Here is a 27,321-nt window from a genome sequence, read left to right on the forward strand (position 1 = left end):
AATATCATGGGGATTCAAACCATAAAAGTTATGCAGAATGTATACTAACACTAGAGTTCATACGTAGGTTTTATACTAATACCCATATTCAATACGTGACAGATTCGATATTACTTAGAACACAATTTTTAATTTTTTTAGAAAAATAATAAAGATTCAACTGAAACAAGTTAATTAAATGATATCTACACACATAATCATATACTCTATAGGATTAAAATAATGTTGCATTCGACGCGGATTTTACAATTATACAAAATAATATATTTATTAATGATGAATTATTTTTACTTAATAAACAGATATCCATGGATCCTATACCCGTGAGTCGACTGTTGTCAAATGAGGAAAGAAAAAATAAGTGTATGTACACTATAGCTGCAACTAAACCGGACACACATCGCTAAGGGCAATAGTTCAGGGCCAGCGTAGCATTCATCTCAATTTTGCGGGTCACGGGTATATTGACGCGTCTGCAGGGAATGCAGAAAATTAAAAGCAATAAAAAATGCATTAGAATTTTTTTTAATGAAAGTATAGTGGAAAACAAAACCTTACATTATGATAAATACCGTTGGCCTAGGTGAACACACTTATTATTTATAATGTACACTATAATACATATTATACATTTCGTTGGGGTTTCTTAATTCTTATGAATTATACAATATAATATACATAACTTAATATAAGAATGCCATATATTGGTACTTTAGATAAGACATGTACAATGATTTATTTACAATATACTCAAGAATTAAGATTAAATGAAAAGCAAATTATATTATAAAATTTAAGTATTCTAAATCTAAAAGTTTAAATAGGTAATTGAAACAGCTAGTTAACCAAAAAAGATCTCAAGATTAGTATTCTATTCCATTAACTATTACAATATTGAATAAAATAAAGTTGTTAATTATTATATTAAAACAGCTAGATAATAGAGTTAATGGAAAGGATACTTTGATAGAAGTCTCAGAAATTTTTTTTAATCAGTTAGATATTTTTTCTTTAGTAAAGCGGTTTAAAACTGTCTTGCTTTTAATAGAGTACTTGTAAAAAACTTAAAGCATACATCTATAATATTTACATTTGTATATTATATATTATATTTAAACACCTAATACATACATATATATATATATATATATATATATATATATATATATATTGTATATATATAAAACCTCATGAATAAGTACATTCAAACAGCAAAATATAATGGTATACAGTATGAGTTCGTATTTTTAACAAATCCACTAGGTAACAAGTATAATTTATGAATAATATTTAAACACATACATCATATATATATGCACTAATAATACATACATATGCAGTGTTAATTGATTTTCACCATAGTAGGGTTGAAATAATAAAGAAAAAAAAACACTAAAATAAAAAGTTGCATTTGGAGTAGGTTTTACGTAAAATAACTCTCGATTTCCTGCTAAAAATTATACACATTATATTATTATAATAATAAAACTCTTATGGTGTTCATTTGAAAAATAAAATAAAACGATATACCTTAAACATATAATAATAATGATAAAACAAAAAAAAAAAAACGTTAAAAAAACACTTTAATGCTTGGAGCGCATATGAATTTGTTATGCGATATAACCACCTTGGCAAGGTCGTTGCCGCTGAGTTATCATTATACGGCCATGTTATTAGGGTACCACTAAAATACTGTAAGCCGCATATAGTGATGTTATTATACCGTCATACATAACTATCCACCGGGGCGAGCACACAAAAGAATTTTGGATTCCAGCAGGCATCTCCCGTGAGGCATTCGTTGTATACGAGGTTGTACCTGTATATGTAATTCAGTATACCTATATATGTAGATACCATGGTATTGTATATTATACGGACACACGTCGGGTGTCGAATTAACGGGGAACCCTTGACTTATTTCACTGTCCCTCCAATTTGACCAGTACCTATATAAAATTAACCCAAACGAAGTTTAAATAAAAGTGTAATCATTACCTCGAAAAACAGTAATATTATGTGTCGAATATGTGCATGGAAAGATTTTATACTAAAAACTGAATACCTACATACCTATGAGTAATATATATCTGCCTATAAAGTAGCAGTTTTAAACTTAAAAAGAACGTGGGAATATGAGCACCTTTTTTGACTGGCTAAAGAAGTATTTTCAACACCATCGATACCAAGGAATGCCGAGGTTGATACTATAATATATACCTACATACAACGAAATGACCGACATAATACAATAGAAAATAAAATATATAATACGCCGTATTGTTTATAGATTTATTGTGGGCACGAAACATATTTCTAGGATATTATGTATTCATACTTTTTTGAGGTTAATTATTGTTAATTACCTATATAACTTTATGTAGTTAGTTAGGCATTTTACTCCATTTCTCACGTTAAAATGTAAGTACATAATTACAAACACAAACAATTAATTTAACAAATATTCCATTGATTAAGCGTGCACATACGAGTAAATTTATGCACAATAATATAATTATGTTCTTATTTTTTATGTTTTTATGTTTTTATATTTTTATCTATGGGTGAGATAAAAAATATAATTTACGTTAAATTGTCTTAAAACGATTAAAGACGTTTTTATAATCTGCAGATTTAAAGTAAATTAATATTTAAATTTGTGTAATGCGTCTATAATATAATATATACAGTATACACGTGAGACAAAAAATATTTTTTCAAATGTGAATATTATACCTATATACTATATATAGTATACAAATAATACATAATATATAAAAAAAAAATGAATGTCAACCAATATAAAACTTGTAGATATCCTTAGCAGTCAAACAAAGCCTTTAATCCTAATAAAAAAAAAATTTTAATTAATTTAATTTTTCGAATCATAATTTTGACTCAAATTGCCTATTAATATCTATTACTATACCAAAGAATGTAATTCCTCGAGTATTTAAAATAATCAATGATCTTGTTACAATATAGCCATATATATAAAAAAAAAAAAAAACACCTATACGAGACCGATAAAAATATTATATAGGTACCGATACAGTATCATAAATATATAGTATCGCAATATATACATAATAAAAACTATGAAATAAATAAGATTTCTAGTGAATAATAAACCATTTATCAATATACATTATATGACTAGGTACTTAGAGTGTATAGATTACACGTGCAGATGATAATCTTAAAAGTAAAACTCAACAAATATATCATACCTACTAAATATACGGATTGTTTTTCATAAATAGAACTATTATCAATTACAAAATTAAAAATTAAATATTTTAAAAAACAAAGATACATTTTGTAAGTTTTTAAAAGTATAAATTTAAATAATACAATAATAATAATAACACAAAAACAAATTTAAGGATCTGCAGCATAAGCAACATGGAAAAAAATAAAGTCAACAAACACTGATTGTTGTCGTCCATGATTTATACCGCTCTAAATTTGTACATAGAAAAGGACAAAACACGCTTACCGATTGCGTTGAAGAACAAAATGTCATTGTCTGAAAGATGGATGGCAGTCGCATCGTAGTGTGGCATGTAGTGTGTATATTTTATCTATTTTTCATGGGTTGAATGCCGAACACCCGGTGGGTGGTTGTATTATACAGGCGGTCGGCATGTTCCTATAATTTACACACACTGAATTGAAACCCTTATTTTTCAGAAAAATCCTATGCATTCAACAACGGAATTCCGCCGCATCCCTTTGGGCGATGCTGCTACCCCCCGCAGCTACGACCAGACGGTGACTAGAATAGACCCAGCAGAGTCCCTGCGGGAGATTTGTTAGTTGCTGCCGACGAAGACCGTTGTCATGAGACGTTTATATAATATGCATTGTACATAGATATATGTAACTAACACGATGTGCGATGGACTTGAATCATACTATGGCCAAATAATATTTACAACTATACACACACACGAATTATAGTGATGTGAGAGGAGAACATAGATGTATTTAGGTAAACGTTCAGAAATAGAAGTTCCTTTTGGGGTGTGGCTATATAAGTATTAAGTATATACATAAAAAAAGTGAGTCGATTTAATCAAATAATAGTGATACACAATTTACATATGTCACCAATAAACAATTTTCTTAACGCAATATGTAGATTGTATAGGTACTACATATTCAGAACAATATTATAATTATTATATGTTGATAACATGTATGTATTTCTAAATTATAACTTCCTTTGGCAGCGATTGATTTGATCGACCAGCCGGCTATTTGACATGTATCACGACATTATAAAGACACATCACATGACAAGACTTGATGAATTTCACCACTAACGAACGAAACACCACGTCAGACTGGTTTACATCGATCAACATTTTGGCCTGTGGTGTAGTTTATCAATTCGTAAACTATATTTTTAAAAAAACTAAAGATAAGTCGTTTGAAAGTAATCATTTGTTGATACAAAATAGCATATATTTTGACGCTTTTTCGTATGCGCATATTCATCGACCTAGCGCGTTGTACACTTATACCCACGTAATAACTACCAATTTCTGAAACGCACAACTTCGGTAAATCGTTAAATATGGCAATCGCTAGAAACTGGTTTGCCTATACAACAATAGGTTTTAGATAAACCTATGCTGACCCACAGAAAAGAGAGTGGCAGATACCACATTCTTTGGACTTGATAATTTCTAACTCATGAAATCCTCATATAAGAATTATAATTATACATATTTACATTAAACAACATGAAACAGAGATAATATTTGAAAACCTAATGTTATATAGGTAGGTTTATAAATAACTGCTAAATCCTAACGTTGAATACTTTCAACATTACTAAATACAACAGAAAATCAATAAGATCATAATATAAGTATTAAAATATCATTGATAATATAATTAAAAACAATATAGGTATTAAAACCATAAAAAGTAATTTTACTTAACAAATCGTGTAACTACTTAATATTAATTTTTTGATACGTATTATTATGCTTGATGTTATGGAAATAATACCACAAAACTATATTCTAATAATACCATTTACCTAACAATAGATTATAAAATATCGGTATTTAAATGATAAACATTAGAAATTATTCAACTTATTAAAGAGCTTGACGACAAAACCAAAGTTTGACCAGTACTCATGTAGTTTTTCTGGTAGTATAAAAATATTACAAAAACAAATTTTAGTCAAACTGAAAAAACAAATGTTACACGATTTCTAATAACCCATAAGTCAGGATAATGAAACGAAAGGTGAGAATATAATATAGATATATTCTAGTCAAATTTTAACGAGAAAGGATTTCATTTCCAATATACATTTCTGGTAAATTTTAATCTGTGCCCTAAGGACTTAGGCATGTGACCCACATTTTTTTTTTTGGATAATCAGAAGTATCTACGTTTATCACGATTTTAAACTGCCAAAAAGTCGTTATTAGGTATATCTAACACAATATGATACATTAGCAGAGTATATAACTACAGACGTTCTTTAAGATGTAGATTATCAATGCCCTTAGGTTTATGGTCAGCAGAAAAGTATACTTCTATTTAGTTTAAGCGACTGCTTGAATAAACGAAAATGATTTCTAAAATAATTCGTATCTTTTCGTTTAGCATGTGATACTTTACGATTATAACGATGTACGAATCGCATAATTTCACTTTGAACTGCACAATGCATGCAAATTGTGTACAGAGTGTCTCAAAACAAACACCTTCATGACACAACAAATGAATCATTTATCATTATTTTCGAGTGGGCTACCAAGTAAATTACGTATTTTTGGATCAAACAGGCGGTGTTTAAAACATGATATTGTTTTAATCATCAAGGTCACGACCATTGTTTTTGCATATTCAAGGTGATAATTTTAATGGACAATGATTGGAAGAGGTCGATAGAGTGGTGGAAACATTTAACGCGTTAAAAAGAAAAATGTTTGCTTTATAATTTTCATTAGAATTTTTTTAAATAAACCTTAATATACCTTTAAATCTATAGATATGAAATTTTTAAATATGTATATACATTGAACATGTACATAAATTATTAAATTAATCATTTGTGATTTATATTTATCGTATGCAACTACTTTAAAAGTCAAAACTATCAGAATGTCTCTACTAATTTGTTAAGAGGCCGCTACACCCGCATGTGTTGTCTCCGTCTTACAAGTAAGTAACATTGCAAAAACTGTTTCGCGCGGGAAATAACCGATAAGGCTACAGTTATAACTAAGAAACGAAATTTTCACCACATAATAAGGAGAACATTTACTGTGCAACGTTGTTTTCAATTTTTCGATATCACAAATAGAAAAAAAGTTATTATTGTTTCAAAATTCATTATTTTTGCGTTTTTCAAAATCGAATAACTTTTTTTTCAGTTCTAATATCAAAACAATTAAAACAACGTTGCACAGTCGAAATTCCCTTTTATCTGTGGTGAGAATTTCGTTTCTTAGTTATGACTGTAGCCTTCTCGGTTCTTTCCCGCGCGTAACAGTTTTTGCAATGTTACGTACTTGTAAGACGGAGACAACACATGCGGGTGTAGCGTCCTCTTAAGCTTAATTACATTATAAATAACAACAAAAATAATTTGTTTTATTTAAAACGTCTACCTTTAAGTTGTTTTATTCCATAACACATATTAAATAGTTGTATCTAGGTTCTTATCCCTTAAGAAATGTGGTAAAATGATTTAAAAATATTTTTTTTTATATTATACAAAAAATAAAAATAAATTAACATCAGATAATATGATTCCTGTATGTTACTTATAGATAATGGCAAAAAAGCTCTTATTTCCTATTTACATCTATTGAGATTAGTGGTCTACATTAACACCTTAATTTCATTTTTAAGTCGACTGTTGTTTAATAATATCCTGTATATAAAAGTAAACACAGCAGTCGACTAAAAACTTACGATTTAAGAGACAACAAGCTCGTTATGTATTTTATGATACGTGCATGTATATTTAAAAAAGTAAGTCTAGTGCATCTTTCCAACCTCTTATTACAGAAACGGTACTGAGTCATCGTTGTCGTCGTAATATCACGGTATATACTTCCACATTATGATTTTATTCTCATACACCATTGTTACCATGTCCGGTCCACATACAGGCGATACATAAATCACTTCAGGCCGGCAGCGCAAATAATATAGCAGACAGCAGTGTATTCGCCGTGACTGAAATTAGCTATACAAGATAATAAGTTTTTCTCTTCTCTTTATTTTTTTACCCCGAGAACGTACATTTTACATTATACACCTAACCCAGCCTGCACATATCCACTATACATAACGGAGTCTTCTCGTGAAACGATCATAATATAGTGCATGTGCAATTGCCGGAAGAGGAAGATGGTACAACACACATTGTATATTATTCATGTTAAGATTATCATACACTCGTGTGCAGCGTTTATTATGAAATATCGTTTATTAATTAACCCAGCAGTAATGTACAGTTATTTAAAAATACTAAGTAATCTCATGATAACGAAAAAACTCGTGGTTTATGTTCACGAAAGTAATCATAGCGATACCGAATTTAATAATATGCAATCTATTATATTATGCAGCTACGAAACAGTTTAGCAAACGGAATCGGTTGACCGTGTCACGCGGCAGCGACGTTATTATTATACACGCGATTATTCCGTAACGACGATGAAGAAGATTAACCCGTGAGTTTAATTTCCGATGACGATTTCTAATTATTACGACACGCATTTACTAATAATTCTGTATAATACCAGTATATTGTGTATGATGATCGCCGAGTTTAGCGAGGATCGTTATATTATCGATAATATTGTTTGCCCCAACATTGTTGTGTATGATATTGTAATTTGCAATGTCAATAGCTAAATAATGCAATATGTATTTTAAATTTTTCTCACAAAAATCACCTATAGTCGCCAAAAGAGTTCATAACATTTTATAATTTTAATGAAACAATGATAATCATAAGTTATAATAGTGAAGTTCAAACGAGTATTATTCCAATTTATATATTATTTAATATTTATTATTATTATTATTATTATTATTGATATGTGATTCAAAAACAAACGAGAAGATTAGGTTAGGTTAGTTTGGAATATGTAATGGACAACATAAAATAATTATTCGTTTCTTCACTAAGAGAAACGTAGATTATCCAGTTTTCTAATTGCGATTTTTATTTTAAACAAAGTTTAGTTGACTGTTTTATACAATCTATAATTGCAAATCATTATGTTTTTGATAATTTTCTTTTATGTTTCAGTATAGTAAACCGGTTACACGAATTAACGATAGACACACACTCGTGAAACGTACCTAGTTAAAACTCATCAATATAAATTTCCAACAATGTCTTAAAAAGAATAGCCAATAATTCTGGCTAATATATAATCCATTAAGAGGACTACGCTACACCCGCATGTGTTGTCTCCGTCTTACAAGTGCGTAATATTGCAAAAACTGTTTCGCGCGGGAAAGAACCGAGAAAGATACAGCTATAACTAAGAAACGAAATTTTCACCACATAAAAAGGAGAATTTTGTCTGTGCAATATCGTTTTTATTTTTTCGATATCACATATACAAAAAACATTCTTATTGTTTTATAATATATTAATTTTGTGTTTTTTTAAGCATTAATAGCTTTTTTTGTAGTTCTGATATCGAAAAAATAAAAACGATATTGCACAGACAAAATTCTCCTTTTTATGTGGTGAAAATTTCGTTTCTTAGTTATAACTGTAGCTTTCTCGGTTCTTTCCCGCGCGAAACACTTATTACAATGGGACACACTTGTAAGACGGAGACAACACATGCGGGTCGTATCACACACGAATATGCTTGTGTATGGCTTTTTCTATTTAAGATATTATATATATTAAGTAGGTACTAAATACATTCCTAAATATTTATTAGATTTTTACTTATCAAGTATACTACAAAAACGTTAATTAACATAAATCCATTATATGTATATTATTTTCATTCATAATTTAAGGTTAATCATTATTAGTTACTACATATTTATTTGAACCAAGTATGATTATCAAATTACATTTTATACGATTATAAAGGTACATCTATTAAGAGAAAGTTTATTTTTAGTTAAGCTAAATAAATATAAATGCTTAAATATTTAACCCACTTAAAATTGAACATAAATCAAGTATTCATATCAAAGATGAAAATACGCATGTACTGAAAATTACATAATAATGGTTAGGAAGAGGTATGAAAGGTGTAAGAACTATTTATGAATTAAAATACCTAAGTAAGTTTAGCATTTTTTCATGGAAAATGACTAGAGCATAAATTTCGACGATTATGAGTTTTAAATTATATGTTATACCACATGTCCTAACGAAAAATGTATGTCAACAGATTTCCAAGCAGTATTTTCTTGGCAACAACTATACATCTAAGGTGGTACCGAACTGAATGCGAAACAATTTTCAAAAGACCCTAGAGGTGGCTGTTGAGGAGAATACTAAATTAAATTCGGTATGTCTACCATAGTGAATCACTGCGCACACCTGTGCAATAATTTCTCTTCACATTATTAATTATCCAATAGCGATCCGAATAAATGAGATTTCGTTTCGTACGTGATAAATAGTACTTAGGTAACCTACCTATCTTTTAGAATATATATACTGTTTAGGTACTGTTGCACTATATTTATATTTTTCATATTGTTCGAACACTTGAACGTATACCTGTACATTATAAAGTCGGATTTATTATGGCAAATATTGCGGCGATGTAGGATCACGAGTTCCTATATATTATTTTATCTGTTACGGCTTTGATGGGTTAGCATTGACGAAGCGATATGCCTATAATTCTATAATATAGTAGGAGGTCTTCGGCACTAGAAAACCGGTTAGGTAAATTAATATCTTTTATTATTATTATTATTATTTTGTTCATATACTTTAAACACCCAGGTTATACGGATTTTTTACCCATTGAGTAGACAGACGGGTGATGGTGATCATAGTGGTGGACTATTGGAGAAAAAACATAATTTGCGTCGGTACATCTTTGACCACACAGTTTGTAACCCGAATATGTATGTATTCGAGTTACAAAAACCTTATATGGAGGTCATCGGTTATTATAATCATAACGTTCCCCTTGTTCCTCTTGCAATCAGCAGGTGACCACTGGCTCACCGTTAAAACAGTAATAACAGTAATGGTAGGTGGTAAGGTCCGAAACGATTTATGTGACAATCTGTAGGACGTAGAAATAGATATAAAAGCACAAATGCAACGAATTATCGTATGATTCCAAAATGATTTTAATATGTAATAATGTAAACATGTTATTAATATAAATTCATGTACCTATTTCCAATTTTCCAATTTTTTCAGATATTAATTATCGATATTGACTAACAAGCTATGCAAACCTATATACTACTGTAACATCAATCTTCAAGGACGTAAAGAATCCCGATTTAGTAAAACAAAGAATAAATAGTGATACATTATATATTTACATATAATTCATGTTTCTACTCAAGATAGCATTATAATAAAATTTAACAATAAATTCCTTAAGGCTTCGCGACACAATATTAATTCTGTAATAAAATGGGTAGATTGTGTATTGATTTGATTACAAAAAAATCAATTTAGACTACTTATACTTAAGGTAAATGACCAACGGTTTGTGTTTAAGTTTCCTGAAGTAAACGCTATACCAAAAACTGTTTTGCGCGAGAAAGAACCAAGAAGGCTACAGTCATACTTAAGAAACGAAATTTTCATCACATAAAATGAAACAATTTGACTGTGAAACATTGTTTTTATTTTTTCGATATCAAAACTACAAAAAAAAGTTATTTAAGTTTGAAAACACCTAAAATAATGGATTATGAAACAGAAAGAACTTTTTTTTGTAAAAAGACGATATAAAAAAATTACAAACGACACTTTACAGATAATGTTCTCAACTATACTATACATCAATTTGAAATCTTAGTCTAACTATCAGTGGTTTCTATCCCAATCCAAACAATATTCTTGCTATGTTGTGCACATTTTTTAATACTAAGACAACACGTCATGCGGGTAGCATCCTCTTCATGCCGACATTAATATTACCATGTATCGGGGAATGGGGATGCGCGCAATAAAATTATCAGTCATAAGTTTACAGAAAACTTAAAATATTATGTAATATATCTATACAACGATATGAACATTACAATTTATTGATAACGTTCATTCGCAATCGTTTGATTTATAGGTAAGTATAAGTATAAAACATTTATCAGCCAATTTTCATTTTTAATCGTGTAACATTCATTTTTTCCAATCGTAATATTAATTAAAATTATATAAAATTTTGATCATAAGCAATATACACATATATACTTTTAACAATAAAAATTAATACATTTTTTGAGTTTATTGAATTCCACAGAATTCTCAATAACATAATTATATTTAAAGATTCCAACATAGGTAATAATAATTATGATAACTACTTTATTGAAGTTTTAAATTGTCACAGAACGAATCTTTGACAATTTTTTACCGAATACTATTTTCTCTAATTATTGTTTTACTATATTATAGTTATGACGTCATTAATAACAATGATGATGATGGTAACCGAAAAAAAATTGCACTTGCTACATAAGCTTACACATAAATAAAACACTAACAAAACTGTCAGCATTGCGGTTTTCTGAAATTTGTGATCTGTGTAAAGATTTCAAATAAGAGAAACAGGTATGTTACTAATTATAAGCAATAAAGACCTAGATAGGTATATTTAAAAGTTTAAAATTAAGAGAAGGGAATAAAGACTGTTTTTGGGGGTATATAAATAAATAAGTTCAAAAGGCTTTGTCAACACACAAGTTCAAACTAATCTGTAGATATTATATATTATTACTATTATTACTATAAGTATAACAACTATTAAGTACTATCAATTTGAATAACACAATTTTAATTTATTTGTATGTAGTAAAAGCGGATTTCAACACGGATTTTAATATGTAATTACGATAACTATGGCTTAATCCAGTTTTGTCAGAACGTTACAAATATACGTCACGTATTCACAGCACAATACCATCAAAAACCAACCTAACTTATTGTGAATAATAAATTAATATTTAATAAATAAAAATATACAATATTCAAGAACTTAGGGTCATAAAAATGTATGTCACTACAAATGAATACCATTTAAATAGGTACCTTTAAAGTTACCTAAACATGTACGAGTATCTACCTCCTTTCGTCATTTAATTTCAGCTGAGAATTCCTAGTTTAATATAAATATAAAAAAAAGAAAACACTGCGGTTGCAAAGAACAAGATATATAATTAAAATTGACTAATTTAAGTTTTTAATTTCAAATTCATGGATTTTGAAATTATATTATTATTAGGTTTACATTATTGAAAGCATATAGATCCTAATATATATTGGTAATAGGTTAAATATTAATTGTCACTCGAAATTATTACAGTACTAGTATGTACACCAGTGGCATGGCGTAGGCGGAGAACTATAAGTTCGTAGGATAAGGAACGGTTTTCTCCAGTGACCTCTTCTCTTTATACGTTATCCGTCTAAGAGGTGTGGGATAATGACCGTCACGGTCGAAAATACACTGGATTCCTTGGCACGATTCACGAATTTTTCTACCGTCTATCAACGATAACGGGGGGAAGGCACATGGGATTTTAACTGTTTTTAAACACAGCTTAACATGTGTAAGATAAAATAATAAAATATGTACCTAATAACTTCACACGGTCGACAAATACTTACACATTATTCACGTCTTTATATTTTTTACATAATATGATATAACATAAACTCGAGCATATACTTGTAAACACTAAATACAGATAACTAATCGCAGTTGGATTTGAATTTTAATTATTATTTTTACTTTATTCTTTAATGTTGCATCTATACTAATGACGTGCTGCAGTGCACATATTTCCAATTCAATTGTTTTACCTGAAAATAGTTTGCACGGATAACTTAACGTAATGATATCATAATATAAGTACTTACTTAGTTTTTGTTTTATAAACCATGTATATTTTATTTTAAATTAATTAGGTAATTTATAAAGAAGAAACGTCATGATGTACGATATCAAATTTTTACACAAGATTATATATAGAGTTTCAGAATTTGTACATAATTCAATACTTAGGTATTATTACAACTATTAAACATTTTCAATTTATACTTTTGAACGATATTATATTGAACTGAACAATTTAACTATCTTCTAATTATAATATTATCTTAATAATATGAATTTCCTATTTCATAGATACCAAAAGGATAAAAATATGAAAATTATATTATGATTTGGTACAGAGTACATATATTATACATTTAATATACAATTAAGTTCTAAAGTCTCGAGGAAGTTTTAATTTTCAGATATAACATTCCGTAACATTCATTACAGACGCCTCAAGATATTTCATCAACAGCAGAAACGCTTACTAAATTCACCTCTTGAAATGAAAAAAATTACTTTCCCCAAAATAAAAAGTAAAAATGAAATATTTCTTACACTAATGTGAATTGAAAATCACAGTAACTTTTAATAGTAATTGTATAGAAATCATTGATTTGACAATAATTAAAACTGACTCTCACAAAGACAACGCACAAGTATATCTTGTTTTAAAAATTGTTTCTATGTTTTTCGACCATTATCTTTGATATTAAAAAATACCAACCGGAATCACGGACATATTACAAAATGTATATTCTTGGGTGTTCTTAATGCTATTAACTTTGCCAAACAAAAGGACTAGGAAAATGGCGATTCGACAGGCCAACAAACGGTATTCTTTTCCACGCGGACGCGCACATAATTATCAGACAAATGATCCTATAATGATTGTTGAATGGTGAGTATCAACAGTGATATAAACATGAGCGAACAAATTATATATATATATATATATATATATATATATAAGGCAAGGCCGTTGCATTGAGAAAAGGATAAAAATCGCAAAAGTACTAATAACCCAAAACCTGTTCTAAAAAATAAGAGACAAAAAATAACTGAATTTAACTGTATAGGTACAACCCGGAGTACAACTTATACATCTCGGTATACACGGCGAGATTCAATAGATAAATTATTTTAGACAATACAGCAATACATATTAATAAAACGGTCCATCTCAGGGCAATTTTAACAAAAAATGCGTGGGTCAAATTAAATGCAATGAATGATAAACATTTAGTAATGAACGAATTAATACTTACACTACAAGTTTCGACATTATTTTATTTTGACAAACAGTCATCAAACGCTATACTTTTTAAATGCATATGACCAGAAAATTGGGGTTTCATCGATTCCGCCAGACCTTTTTATACTTGGGGATAAGGTTTATCGATTCCGCCAGCATCGATTCTGCCAGTGCAGGTAGTCTAAAAACAACCTACTGATTTTATTTATTTAACTATGTATATTGTATTATTATTTATATATATTATATTAATTCACATTGCATTAGTTTTGCATCATCATATTATAACAATACCATTGTATAACTTAAAACTACATTTGACTAAATTAATTTATATTTAAATTAATTATTGAATTATTTTGTAGATAGTTATATTATTATTATTATAACATTTTATTTATTTAACTATATTGTATTATTTTATATATATATATACTAATTCACATTGCATTAGTTTTTCATCATCATATTATAAAAAATATATTTGACTAAATTAATTTATATTAAAATTAATTATTTAATTATTTTTTTAAGCATTTTCTAGGCTGAGGTAAAACTTGGAAGGTGACAGAATTGATAGGTTGTTTTTAGACTACCTGAACTGGCGGAGTCGATACTGGTCACTGGTGGAATCAAGAATCAATGCTACATTGGCGGAATCGACAAGTCCCCCAGAAAATGTACTTATTTATTATACCTATAATAGATAGATATGATACTTTCGTCTAATATTTCAATGGATATTTTAAATAATTAGCACCTTAAGTGTTCATGATAGCTCTATAAAGTAGGTATTCATAAAAATTTAAATCAAATTATAACATTAACAATTGAATAATATTTCACACAGAATAATTGTGATGGAAAAATAAACGTACTTCATATCATGAGCGGATCACTATAAAACAATGGTTTATTTTATAATACGGACCTATTTGAATGTGTATAATTTAAAATTAATTAATAGCACTCTCATTATAAACTATTCTGATACATTTTTTTAAAACCTTATAAGTCAAGATATAACTGGTAGTAACTACGTACAAACTTTGCAAATATGTATAAAAACTGAACAATTATTTGAATAATCTCAGAACAATCCTTTGAATAATCCGATGAACAACTATGTACCTAAATTAAATTGCTACAATAGTAATTGTTATTTTCGATTTTAGTAAAGCTTAAAAAAATACTATGTACATACGAAAATTGCATCATCATTCATAGTTTCATAGTTTCATATACCTACTTATACGTATGTTATTGTTTAAATATTAAACAACGTAATTTTCATATTTTTCATATTTGTACACTAATTATTTTAATTATTTTATAAAATTAAAACTGAACAACTCATAACATAATAGTTTAAAAATCAGTTTAATATAAGTAACAACTATTTATGAATTATGAGTAGATGTAAGGCAGCGGCCAGCCTTTCAACATTGTAAACCTTGTTTTTTTCTTCATCTGGTTAAATATTAAGTCAAAAATTAAATATTTTATTTAGGAAATATAAATCGTTATTTAAGCAGCAAGTTTGAGTTTTACAAATTCAACATTAAACATAATAATATAACAAATCAAACAGTTAATATCTTTAGTTTGAAAATACTATATGATTATATATATGATTAACTGATAGCATATCAGCAATGACCTTATTCTACCACAATGTCGCATTACTTAAATACAAAGATTATATCGGGTTTTCTTTAGCCGCATCTTATTGTCTAATTGGATACAGACCAGAAACGAATTTATCATCTGTCGTCAACCGTATCAATTTAACGGGGGCGCGACTGATTTGCGTGAAAAAAAACCTAGTACCTACACAGAATGTTAAAAAATATGCGAAATTGGTACACAAAAAATTATATTCATGTAACATATTCGCGAGATATTCGTTAATCAGTCGTTGAAAAGATATCAATATCGATTATATAAAAAATGTAATATCAAGAACGGAGGGTAAATAAATTATAACAACATAATTATCCATTAAAATAATGTACGTACGTTAACACAATAAGATAGTATTTTATAATTTGCGGGAACAAAGAAATCAAATGTACCTCAACACATTTATTATATATTATCAATACAATATATTAGACTTGGGAGTGAAATGTACGTATATTCGATAATATATACTTAATATAATCACAATAAACACATAGAAAATCTTAGGGAGAATTTTAATAATGCCCATTGACTAATACATGTATAAATGCAAACTTTTAAGTTTTATAATTATATGAAGCCATGCAGGAAAAAACTAAGAAATTCGATGATAACCGACTTATATAAAAAATAAGCTATTATTTTAAATACATTAACATTTCTTTTCTATTCGTTTTGTGACAATCTACGCATAATATGTTAATATGTGTACACGTCGTATACTCTTTTGGGGATGAGAATCATTGGTTAAAAAAAGTTCCAAACGAACATCTGCTGAACTACTGATTACCGGAAATGCCGTGAGGGGAAGACATCAAGGTCATGAAAGAATTACCAACATCATCACTGGATATTCTGGCATAGAAACACTAACATGCATACTCCAAGTACATACATTCAGAATGTATAGTTATTTCGTTTAAGATGTTATAATACCTATGTGTAGTATGTAAAATATCAGTTTATCAAAAGAAATTTTATGTAGGTAATAATTACTTATCAGCATAAGAAAACGAGTTTCGAACAAAATAAAAATGAGCGCTGCTGCACAGGTTGCTGTTTATGTCCTGGCAAACTGCGCTGGCCGCCGGCCTCAAACTTTACCGGAAGTCGTGGTTTTTGAAAGCGGGTTTCTGTATTATTTTAGTATACCGCGGGCCTATACATAATTTATCAATAACATTTCATTAGGTATAACTGTACTTATATAGTTTAATTTGAATAAAAAATGCCAAGAACATGATACTAGAACACAAATCCAAAAGCATAATAAGTAGTACTACTGTATCTAACAAAAAGAATACATACTTGAATAAAAAATATGTATAATTAATAACTGGCGAAACTACTATAGTTGACCTTTGAAAACAATTGGTCGCGATAACAATTTATAGAATGTGTAAATTTTTTTAATATAAAGATACCAATATTATAATATTTTATTATAACCGAGTAAATAACTTAGATGAATTTTATCACGTCCAATTTAAACCCTGCCGAGTTTAGCTAATAAAGAGTAAAACGTAGTAAATTCGATGATATAACGACGAGCTTATGGTAGATTTATTATTAACTATCGAAAATAATATTTACTACCTCGTTCATTACTTTTAATCGAACTACTATCCAAGAGAAAATTGTTGACTTCCATTAGGTACTTTTATTTTTCTAGTAGGTATACCCACCTATAAAATGTCAGAACTGAATCGCAGAAAAATGTATAACAAATATAGGCAATTTTATACACGGATTACGGATACTCAGATGCAAAAATAGTAGGTATATAATATAGTCATATAATAATAATAATAGTCACGGCAGGTCAGTCGACTGTAAAAATATAACAATAATTATAGTATAAATATTTTGTTGGGTATACTGTAATACTGTAAAATAATAATAATTGATATCAGTACATAATAATCATTTTAGTAATAATAATAAATTGTGATTAGTAACACGTGAGTGAACTCTGTAAGTTGTAACTAAGTTGTCACTCGTCAGTCGTTTTTTAATACAATAAATTGCATAAAATAATTCAATAATCAAGCATTTAATTGTAATATTATAGTCAACATAAAGTTAGCAAAATTAATCTAATTTAATTCATGTGTTGTATGAAATAGCTTCTAAGAAACTTTCAATTGTTCTTTTTCTTTCATTGTAGTCTACACATAGCTGATTAAATGTAGTTTGTTTTTTTCGAGGTTTTTTACTATAAGTTTTCTTCTTTTTACTGGTTGAATTGTACCTAAATTGTACTGCCTTATTTTGGTATCATCTACATATCTATATATCTAATTTCATTTTTTTTTATTAGAGTCCAAATTTATGGATGGTTATGAGTTTATTATCGACTAGAATGGAGAACCTATGATTCCATCCCTCAGTTATATTGTTAGTTCTATATGTTCATCATTCAACGTTACTTCGTGGACATTCCAGACACTTGGAAAAAACCTTGGTTGAGCTTTTTAAATTTTATTTTGTTTATCGGACAATTCGTTCGCTTGAAAGTGCCATTTACATAAGTAGAAACAAAATATTTAACTAAATCTAAGGCAGTATCAGGCATTATAGATTTCAAATAGGACATTCCTTGTTCAACATCTGCCAAAATCTAACCTAACGATGATAATTATTTTGTTGTAATTCAATTTATATAAAATTTATTTAATCTATATACCGGGTGATTCTTTTATCTAAAGTTATTATTTAAATAACAAAATGTTTGTCCACTACTCCGATCGTCTAAACTTTAAGTACTATAAGTATAAACTCCTTAACTACTAGCCCTAATTATAATATGAAATTAAAACTCTATGTTGTCATTCAAAAAAGTAAAAACTTAAAAAGTTGTAAGGATAAAATGGTAAAACGGTGTATAAGTTTTACTTATATTTCAAGGCTTTTTTTCCGTTGGGTTTTTTTTTTACTTTTTTTCCGCCTACCGTCAGAACTATATTACCTATATAAGTATTTTTAATTTATGTGACGATAATAATTAAACTAATTAGCATACATCAAGACTTATTCAAGTTTAACTAAACATAGTGTTTGGGTTCCGTACATTGATGCATACTGGGCCATGAAGAAAACCAACGACATATTATGTATCTATATTGTATTTACGATTGAATAATTTTCTTTTTCCATATTTCGCTTTTTAATGTAAATTAAACTCCTAGACTTAACTCTTAGAAAGAAAATCGTGGGCATTATAACGTCATGTATCTAGTGTTCATATAAATAAATGAAGAAAAATATATATCGTTTCTTAAATGACTCAATTTTTAATTGAAACAACTATGGGTACCTATACCACAAAATATAATTTGAAAACATTTTGAATTTGAATTTAATTCATAAAATCAATAAAAAAGAGACCTTGCCACATATTTCGTTAACATATGGAAATTGAGAAAAATAAAATAAAATACGGTCGAAAGAGAATTTAGAAAGTTACGCTGATTTCAATGTTGTCAATTTCAGTGGAGGCAGTGTGACGTTTTTATTTAATTGAAGACACGATTAAACTTGGGAATCTTCCAAAAAACGCGATGGATCACATTATGTCGAGAATTATGCAACGCTGAAACCAAATAATAAACATAATAATGTACGCGTACATATTATATAATACCAACTACGCGCTATAGGTACATTTTATACAAATACAATACTGTCGTGTTATAAGGCAACTAATTAATTGTTTAATGTGACCCACAGCGTTTGATTGGGAACCTATTAACGCACGTGGCTCGCAGAGTCTAGTGTCAGATTATCGCTGCAATATAACTGCAATGATTTCAGCAGACATAGTAATAACTAATAAGTAACACTTCGATTCACATATTTCAGGTGAATATAGTAGATCTACCCACAGAACTTGTAAAACTCATGATTCGTAGTTAAAAATAAATCCTTAACGCCTATTGTTTTGAATGGCGCCATGAAGATTTGGGACGAAAAACTAATAAGTTGACCAAAATTGATGTACCAACCTATGTTCATAGATACATACTAAAAATAAGTACCAAGAAAAATACTTATAATAATTCGCGAATGCCTAAGGAAGGATTCGAAGAGCTGTAATAAGAGGATGGCTCGACGACGGTGAAACGAAGTCGTTATACCATCCAGTTTTTTTCTTCGATTTTTTTTGTCTCCACAATGCATATAATAATAATATACGTATACGCGCTGCGCGTGTGCTTTCACTGAACGGACCGCATTCCTCGTGCTGCTAAGTCGATTTGCGCGTAGGAAACATGCACACACAAGCATAAACGTTCACACACATAGTATTAATATACAAGCAGACACGCACAAATATATTATACTCACGACGACGGATGGTATTCCATCTTACATATTATCTCTCCCACCGACGGTGACACGGAGAGTTCGCAGAGAATAATATGCAATGGGAATAAATGGGAAATAATGGGAAATAATATGCTATGGCTTCTAGGGCGGCGTCTGTCGGGGGGATCGAACGGCGTCGATGGCGGAGGGCGCCCGCGCTGGGGTGTCATACAACTCGAGTGTGCACAGCAGCGACCTTGCCAAGGACGGACACAATGCGACGTGAGATGCACGCCGCACAAAACAAATCAATACCATTTATGTTAAAAAAAAATAAAATTATAAAAATAATACACGTCTACTTGTGTGGTATCTAAAGAATATAATGTCGACATAGTGGCTCATACGGAGTGAAAATGAGTGTTTTGAGATCACGAATATTGGTTGTTGGCATATAATATGTAAAATCGTTATAGGTTTTTACAAACAATGAGTATAGAGTTGGTTGTGGTCTTCGGGTTTGTATAGGTAGAGGCAGAAGCGGAGTATAATCTTATCTTAAATAATATCATTCCAGTAGAAATAAACATAGATATCTATAATCTATAGGTAGGGATATGAATTAAAATAATGCTACTAAGATGGTCTATGCAAAGAAACTATAATAACTTAACCTATACTTATTTTTATTCCAGTGTAAATAACGAAAATTACCCACTAATAAGTCGATTTTACAGCACTTTACTAGTTCCAACTAGAAGGCGAGTAGAATTATTTAAAAACAAAACCAATAACTATAATACACGAGATAATACATATAGTTACAACGTGTATCCTTGGGTAATAGCGCAGTTTATAATCAGTATCAGTCAATAGTTAATTTCAATGCTATAAGCTAATTAAATTTAAGTATATTATATACGAAATGATTGATCATGAAATAGAAAACATTTTACATAGCATTTTATATACTAGCAATCAAATTAAAAAGTTTTTCAAGTGGTATTTAGGAATTTATCAAAATGACATATAGATACTATACATAATATTAATAATTATATACAGAGGTCAAAACATAAATATATAAAATTTGATAATTAAATAAAAACATATATTGCCTATCTATTTATATATACGTGAATATATACGTGACTTTTAGACACCAACGTATCATTTTTAAAATATGAACACTCGTGTATGTTACATTACCTTTAAGACTTAGTTATATAGTAAACACGAACAATTAATTAATTTTTTTTTTTTAATAGGTGCCTATGATATTAAAAGTATAGAATATGTTACGCAAAGTAAATAACTGAAAATTCAAGTAAATACATCAAATGTAGAATTTATTAAAATATAATTAAAATATATGGTATCCAAAAAAATTTCAAAATCGTGATGATATAATATAACCCCTGGTTTAAACAGAACAATGAATCTATTAAAACAAATTTAAACTAAAAGTCATAACGCTTAAACAAATACGTTTATTATGTTAATATCAAACAAAATAATCACTTAATAAAATACTAATTGTTTTATTGTTCTTAAAATTACAGAACACACAATACTCAAAAACTATGATTATACAATATGCATGTTATGCTTATTATTACATAGATAAGGTACCTAATACGATTAATATTTCTGATTTTATTTTAGGTACTGTAAATTATACATTTATGTCAACCCAGTAAAACAAAAAAGAATATGGCTATTAAAGCCAAGGAAGACTACAAAAGCTAGAAATTTATTCAGGGTAAGAGGCAATTTCCCCACCACCCCTCACTATAGTAATTTCGGTTTTATTTATTAGAAATTCGGACCTCGGTTAGAACTCTAATTCAAATTTCTTAATAAAAAATACGCAATTTATAACTATATTATAATAAAAACGAAATACTGTATTTACTTCATAATATGAAAAATATTATATATATATTATATGAGCATACCTGCTTTACAGTTAATTTTTGCACTTACTAAAGCTATATAGGTACTTCTCATAAAGTCACAAACCACTCACAAGCAACAATTAGGAATCTGAGTCCCTAACAGATTTTTAATTCTTATAAGTCGAAATCCTATATTATGTATCATAATAATAATATTTACTAACTTTCACAATCATGTGTCGGCCGCCCACCCTTTTATTATTTTTTTTTTTTTTTGTAATGGTGGTTATATAGAAATTCCAAAGAAGATTTACGAGTACCAACTATAGGGGCTGCTCGATATACACACACAACATACGTATGCAATGAAAAAAACAAACAAGTTTAACAGAAATTCAATTCAAAAACTATTTAACTGTATTTTAAATAAATATTAACAAATCTTCTTGAAATTGGAATACTGTAGATTTTAATTAACCACCCCCAAGACGCGTAGGTGGTGAACACATACAGCAATAAAAATAGGTAATGTTTTGTTGTCAGAATAACCGTTTTTTCTCCCCTCCTACATAAATAACACTTATGGTTTAGTAGTAATACCTACACTTTATTATATTATCCCAAACGCGATAAAGACACGCCGCCGCACTGTACCTGCCGGACCAGTGTGTGAGTAAAGCGGCATGAGTCATAAGCATAACGTACAACAGCAGTTGTAGCGTTGCAGTAGGTATACGGTACAGCAGAATGAATGGGTTAAACCTCATCAATTTTATTACAAACGTGTACAGAACTGCTGAAACGTACAAGGTGTAGTTTATGCGTGTGTTTCGAATCCACTCACGCGATATTAGAATAGTAAAAAAAAATAATAATAAAAATTCGCATTAATCTCACAAAAGAAACGTTACATTCAAGGCTATAATGTTATGCATATTATAAGTGTTATATCATTGAAAAAGTACCCCATACTATGGCACACGGCGTAACATTTACAGATAAAATATTATAACATGTATATACTGGTCTGTTTTACGTTAAAAATATCTACTCGTATCATAAATTATTCAAAGTCGCTAGAAACAATAGTATATTTAGTACGTGTAGTGACGCGCACGTGTGCAAAAATTAACACCCAGTCGAAAGATAGATACCTACTAGAAAGCCTATATAATAATCAATATGGTAAATATTAGCCGTAGGATTTCTAGTTGGTGCTATCTATAATACTATACAATACACGATACACAGATAAAACGGGCTAACAATTGTCATTCTAGAAATTCGATAGGCTGAACCGGTTTAAAATTATCACACATTCAAACACAAGGATAATGAAGCATGTAAATAATATGGTGAAATATGCGTTTTTTTTCGCATCCACGGGTTTAGCCTAACAAATTTCTAGTTTAAATTGTTGTTTCTTTTAATACAGGTTTTTTGCGACTTTAAAAAATGTCAGCAACTAAATGTTTGGTGGATAATAAACAATAATATTAAATATCGATAATTATAAATTATAATTCAAATCTTACCTCGCAAACGGTTCAGATTCTACGTCGTAATCCTTTTCAATGGGATCTTTACTAATCAGTCGGTCTATCTGTTCCGCTGTCAGGTCCAAGTATCCGGGTTGTTTGGCCCTTATCAGCTGCGGCGGCGGCGGCGGCGACGGGTTAACGGACACCACCTCCTTCATGCCGACGCGCGGTTTTGGGAAACGCGCACAATGCGTGTACGGGTGACGCCACCCGTGAGGTAAATTAAAATTAAAAAATTTTTAAAAGAAATATGTCGCACAAAAAATATTACGATCCAAGCGGCTTTTCGACCGAAAACAAAAAAAAATATATGTTAACACCTGCCGCAAATCGGAGCGGATAATCAAACGTTACAGTAAATTTTATTTTCCGTTATTAATTTTAATAAAAATATAAGTTTCAGGAATCGCATAATATACACCTATGAACACGACAGCAACGATAACGATACAACGAACGGATATTTATTGCTGTCGGCCGACGATCGTGTAATAGTAATCTGCACGGATGCGAAAAACGGGCGGTATTGACGAGTTTAACAAATAATCTGAGTGATAAAATCAAAAATCTTCCGCGTTATCAAAAACTAAGGATAATATTATCGTTTATCAACACAAAAAAATTAATGATAATATTATTACGAATATCCGCGTCGCACTCGGTGAGGACTGCACACGCACGCACACACAAACACGACACTTACAACCGGTACCGCCGACTACGCATCCGCAAATGGCCGCCGCGACTGGTCTGAGTGCCCCGTGGAGCGGTTGCTAACGCGGGCCTCGCGCCGGTCCTTTCTAGAACGTCCGCCGCGAACCACGCGGTGTCGGTGTTGTCGGTAACTTGTGGTGGTGGTAATAACGGTGGTGGTGGAGGTGTCAGCGGCGGTGGGGGGATCGTTGCACAGCTGCTGGCGCCCGCAACGGTTTTTTCCTCGTTTCCCCCGCCGCCGAAGATCCGACCACGCGCGCGGTCTGTACAATATTATTATCGACGCGCCATAATTATTGTACGCACACAGTCATGAAAAAAAAAAGGTTTTCTCCTACTTACGCATCACTCGACACTCATTTGAGCCCTCTACGACCCTATGGCCCCTTGCCACAACCACGAATTGATATTTTCTCACTTTTTAATAGTCTTTCCGATTTCAGATATAACTATATAATTATTATATTATCAGCAGGGCTGTGAATTTAATGCACTTAAAAACTATTAAATATACACGCATATATGCACTAAAATCTGACAAAATGTGCTCTAAAAATTCTTAAAATATGCAAAAAAAAACTACAAAAATTAAACTTTTATTTTTATTTTTTTCATTAGTATAATTTTTTTATTAATTTTAGTTTAAATATTAGTATTTTTACTTCTTGGTATGAGTATATGAGTTATTGATCTTGTCTTGGTCTTCGTCGAGTTGATATCAGTAAATTAATTTAATCTCGACTTCAATAGCACAATATTCAATTATATTACACGTTAATTACCCGAGTAAAAATAGAATAATCTCGATAAAACTATAAAAGTTATAGTTTATACAATAAGATTGACCGAAAAAATGTAAATATTACAAAAAAAAGCATTTAAACAAAAAAATTATTAAAACATGCATTTATATGCCCTAACCCATGAAATATGCAAAGAAAATTTGGTATTTGAACTACAAATAAGTCAAAACAAATTTTGGCCGAATCCTTTTTTTTATAAATGGAGCAAAAACAAACATGCTGCAAATGCATTAAATTCACAGCCCTGATTATCAGATTGAAACACCGAGACCGGTATAAAAAGAACCGATTTATAATAAGTCGTAATATTTATATATGAGCTCAAAAGTGTACTTTGTTTTCTAAACAAATAATAAGCATGAAATACACGCATGGTAATATATAGTTAAATTTATTGTTAAATGTCGATTGGCTTCATCCATAGATGTTAAACAGTTGAATATCAATGTCCTCATCAACATACAATTTTTAATATCATACCTTAATTTTTTTTTAAAGTCTCTTATTGATAATGAAATGGTTAACTAAGTTGATAATAAGGTATCCTATTATATGATTTATAAAAATATGTATCAATAGTACATAAGTCATAGATAATAATAATCAAAAATATTAAGATAAAAGTAGATAGGCACCAGACAACCATTATACTATATTTTACTCGAATTAACAGTTCACAATTTCACATCGTAATAAAGTGATAAACTGATAAGTATTACTATATAGTAAATTATCAATATATCGAGTTGTTAAAACCATTTATTTAATTTATAACGTATACATTATTTAACTGATCTATAGTAATATGTGTGTAACTGTACAAATCGGAATTTTACATTTTTGTATTAACAATTTTCGCAGTGCACTAAACAATAAATTAAAATTGGAATTTCGAATTGTGGTTGTTATTTGTATTTAGCTTAGTAAATATACTTAATACATTTATATTACTATATAGGTTCAATAAACCCCAACTAAGAATATTATCATAAACATTTTAATTTAACTAAAAATAAAACATTTTTAGAATATTTTGACCTTATGCTATTGTATATTACCTATGTAAACTGTCTTTTTATTTTGGTGTCATCTGTAAAATTTTTAAAAATTTAAGATAATAATACAATTTGGAACTACTATAAATATATGGTGAGATCACAATTTATTGTGACTATTATGATTTATACAGTATAAAAAATTTCATGCATTTTCGATAACACTAAAACTAGAAATGATAATATTATATTAATACTTTACAGGTATTCGTCAAAACTACACATTCAAGTGTTTTGTTCAGTTACTTTCTTACTTTTATTTCTACGTCTTATCGACAAGGTTCTATTACAATTCCCTTCAATTTCTTGAGCGATAGAGCACAACCTTTCCCCTGCTCTTCTTAGCCATAAACGATGTTACAGGTTTTTGCGGTTTGATTATATTACCAAAAATCGATGGTAAAAACAAGACGTACAAGGCATATCCATGTAATAATAGTTAATACCTACATGATATTGTAAATCAGCTACAGATTATTAATCAATAGTACAATTTTTGATTTTTTTCGAAAATGTATAAAGTGTTTTTATTGTAATTTTGAAACTGGTTTTAAACTCGTCACTTTCTCCACATGAATTTTTTCAAGAACATATTATGTGCGTGTCATTTGATTAATTTTTTTTCAAATTCATAATAAAATTGCAAAAATATACAAATATTTATCAATGTAGTACCCATACAAATAATTAATATTATAACAATCATTACTGGGTAAAGAAATTCAACTGGCGAAATTTTATTATTTATTTATTTTATTGACAAATGTGTTTTAAAAAATGTATTTAATACTTCAAAATATTTTTGATTTATAAAAAATACTGCTGTATTATAATAAACTTATTTAATACATAATATTGTTGTACAAGTTGAAGAGATATTTTATAAATATAATCAAATGTATTATTGTACTATTATATATTATAGAAAAGTACTTATATTTCCATGAATCAGGAGCGTATACAAGGGGGGGGCGATAGCGGCGATCTCCCCCCCCTGGACATTGTTGAATGT

The 27,321-nt window shown here is 29.3% G+C and overlaps 1 protein-coding gene across 1 annotated transcript in view; it reads right to left on the minus strand.

Annotated features, from left to right (window-relative positions):
- LOC107167797 (uncharacterized) overlaps positions 1-24,489 on the minus strand; it is a 57,497-nt gene extending 33,008 nt beyond the window's left edge. Inside the window, exon 1 of the mRNA XM_015516983.2 lies at positions 23,732-24,489. Coding sequence (XP_015372469.2) covers positions 23,732-23,895 — 164 coding nt within the window. The 5' untranslated portion in view covers positions 23,896-24,489. The remainder of the gene's footprint in view (positions 1-23,731) is intronic.
- Between the last annotated feature and the right edge of the window lie 2,832 nt (positions 24,490-27,321).

The sequence above is a fragment of the Diuraphis noxia genome, unplaced genomic scaffold (assembly GCF_037042655.1).
Source record: "Diuraphis noxia isolate RWA-SAM2 unplaced genomic scaffold, SU_Dnox_SAM2 contig0004, whole genome shotgun sequence".
Lineage (NCBI taxonomy): Eukaryota > Metazoa > Arthropoda > Insecta > Hemiptera > Aphididae > Diuraphis > Diuraphis noxia.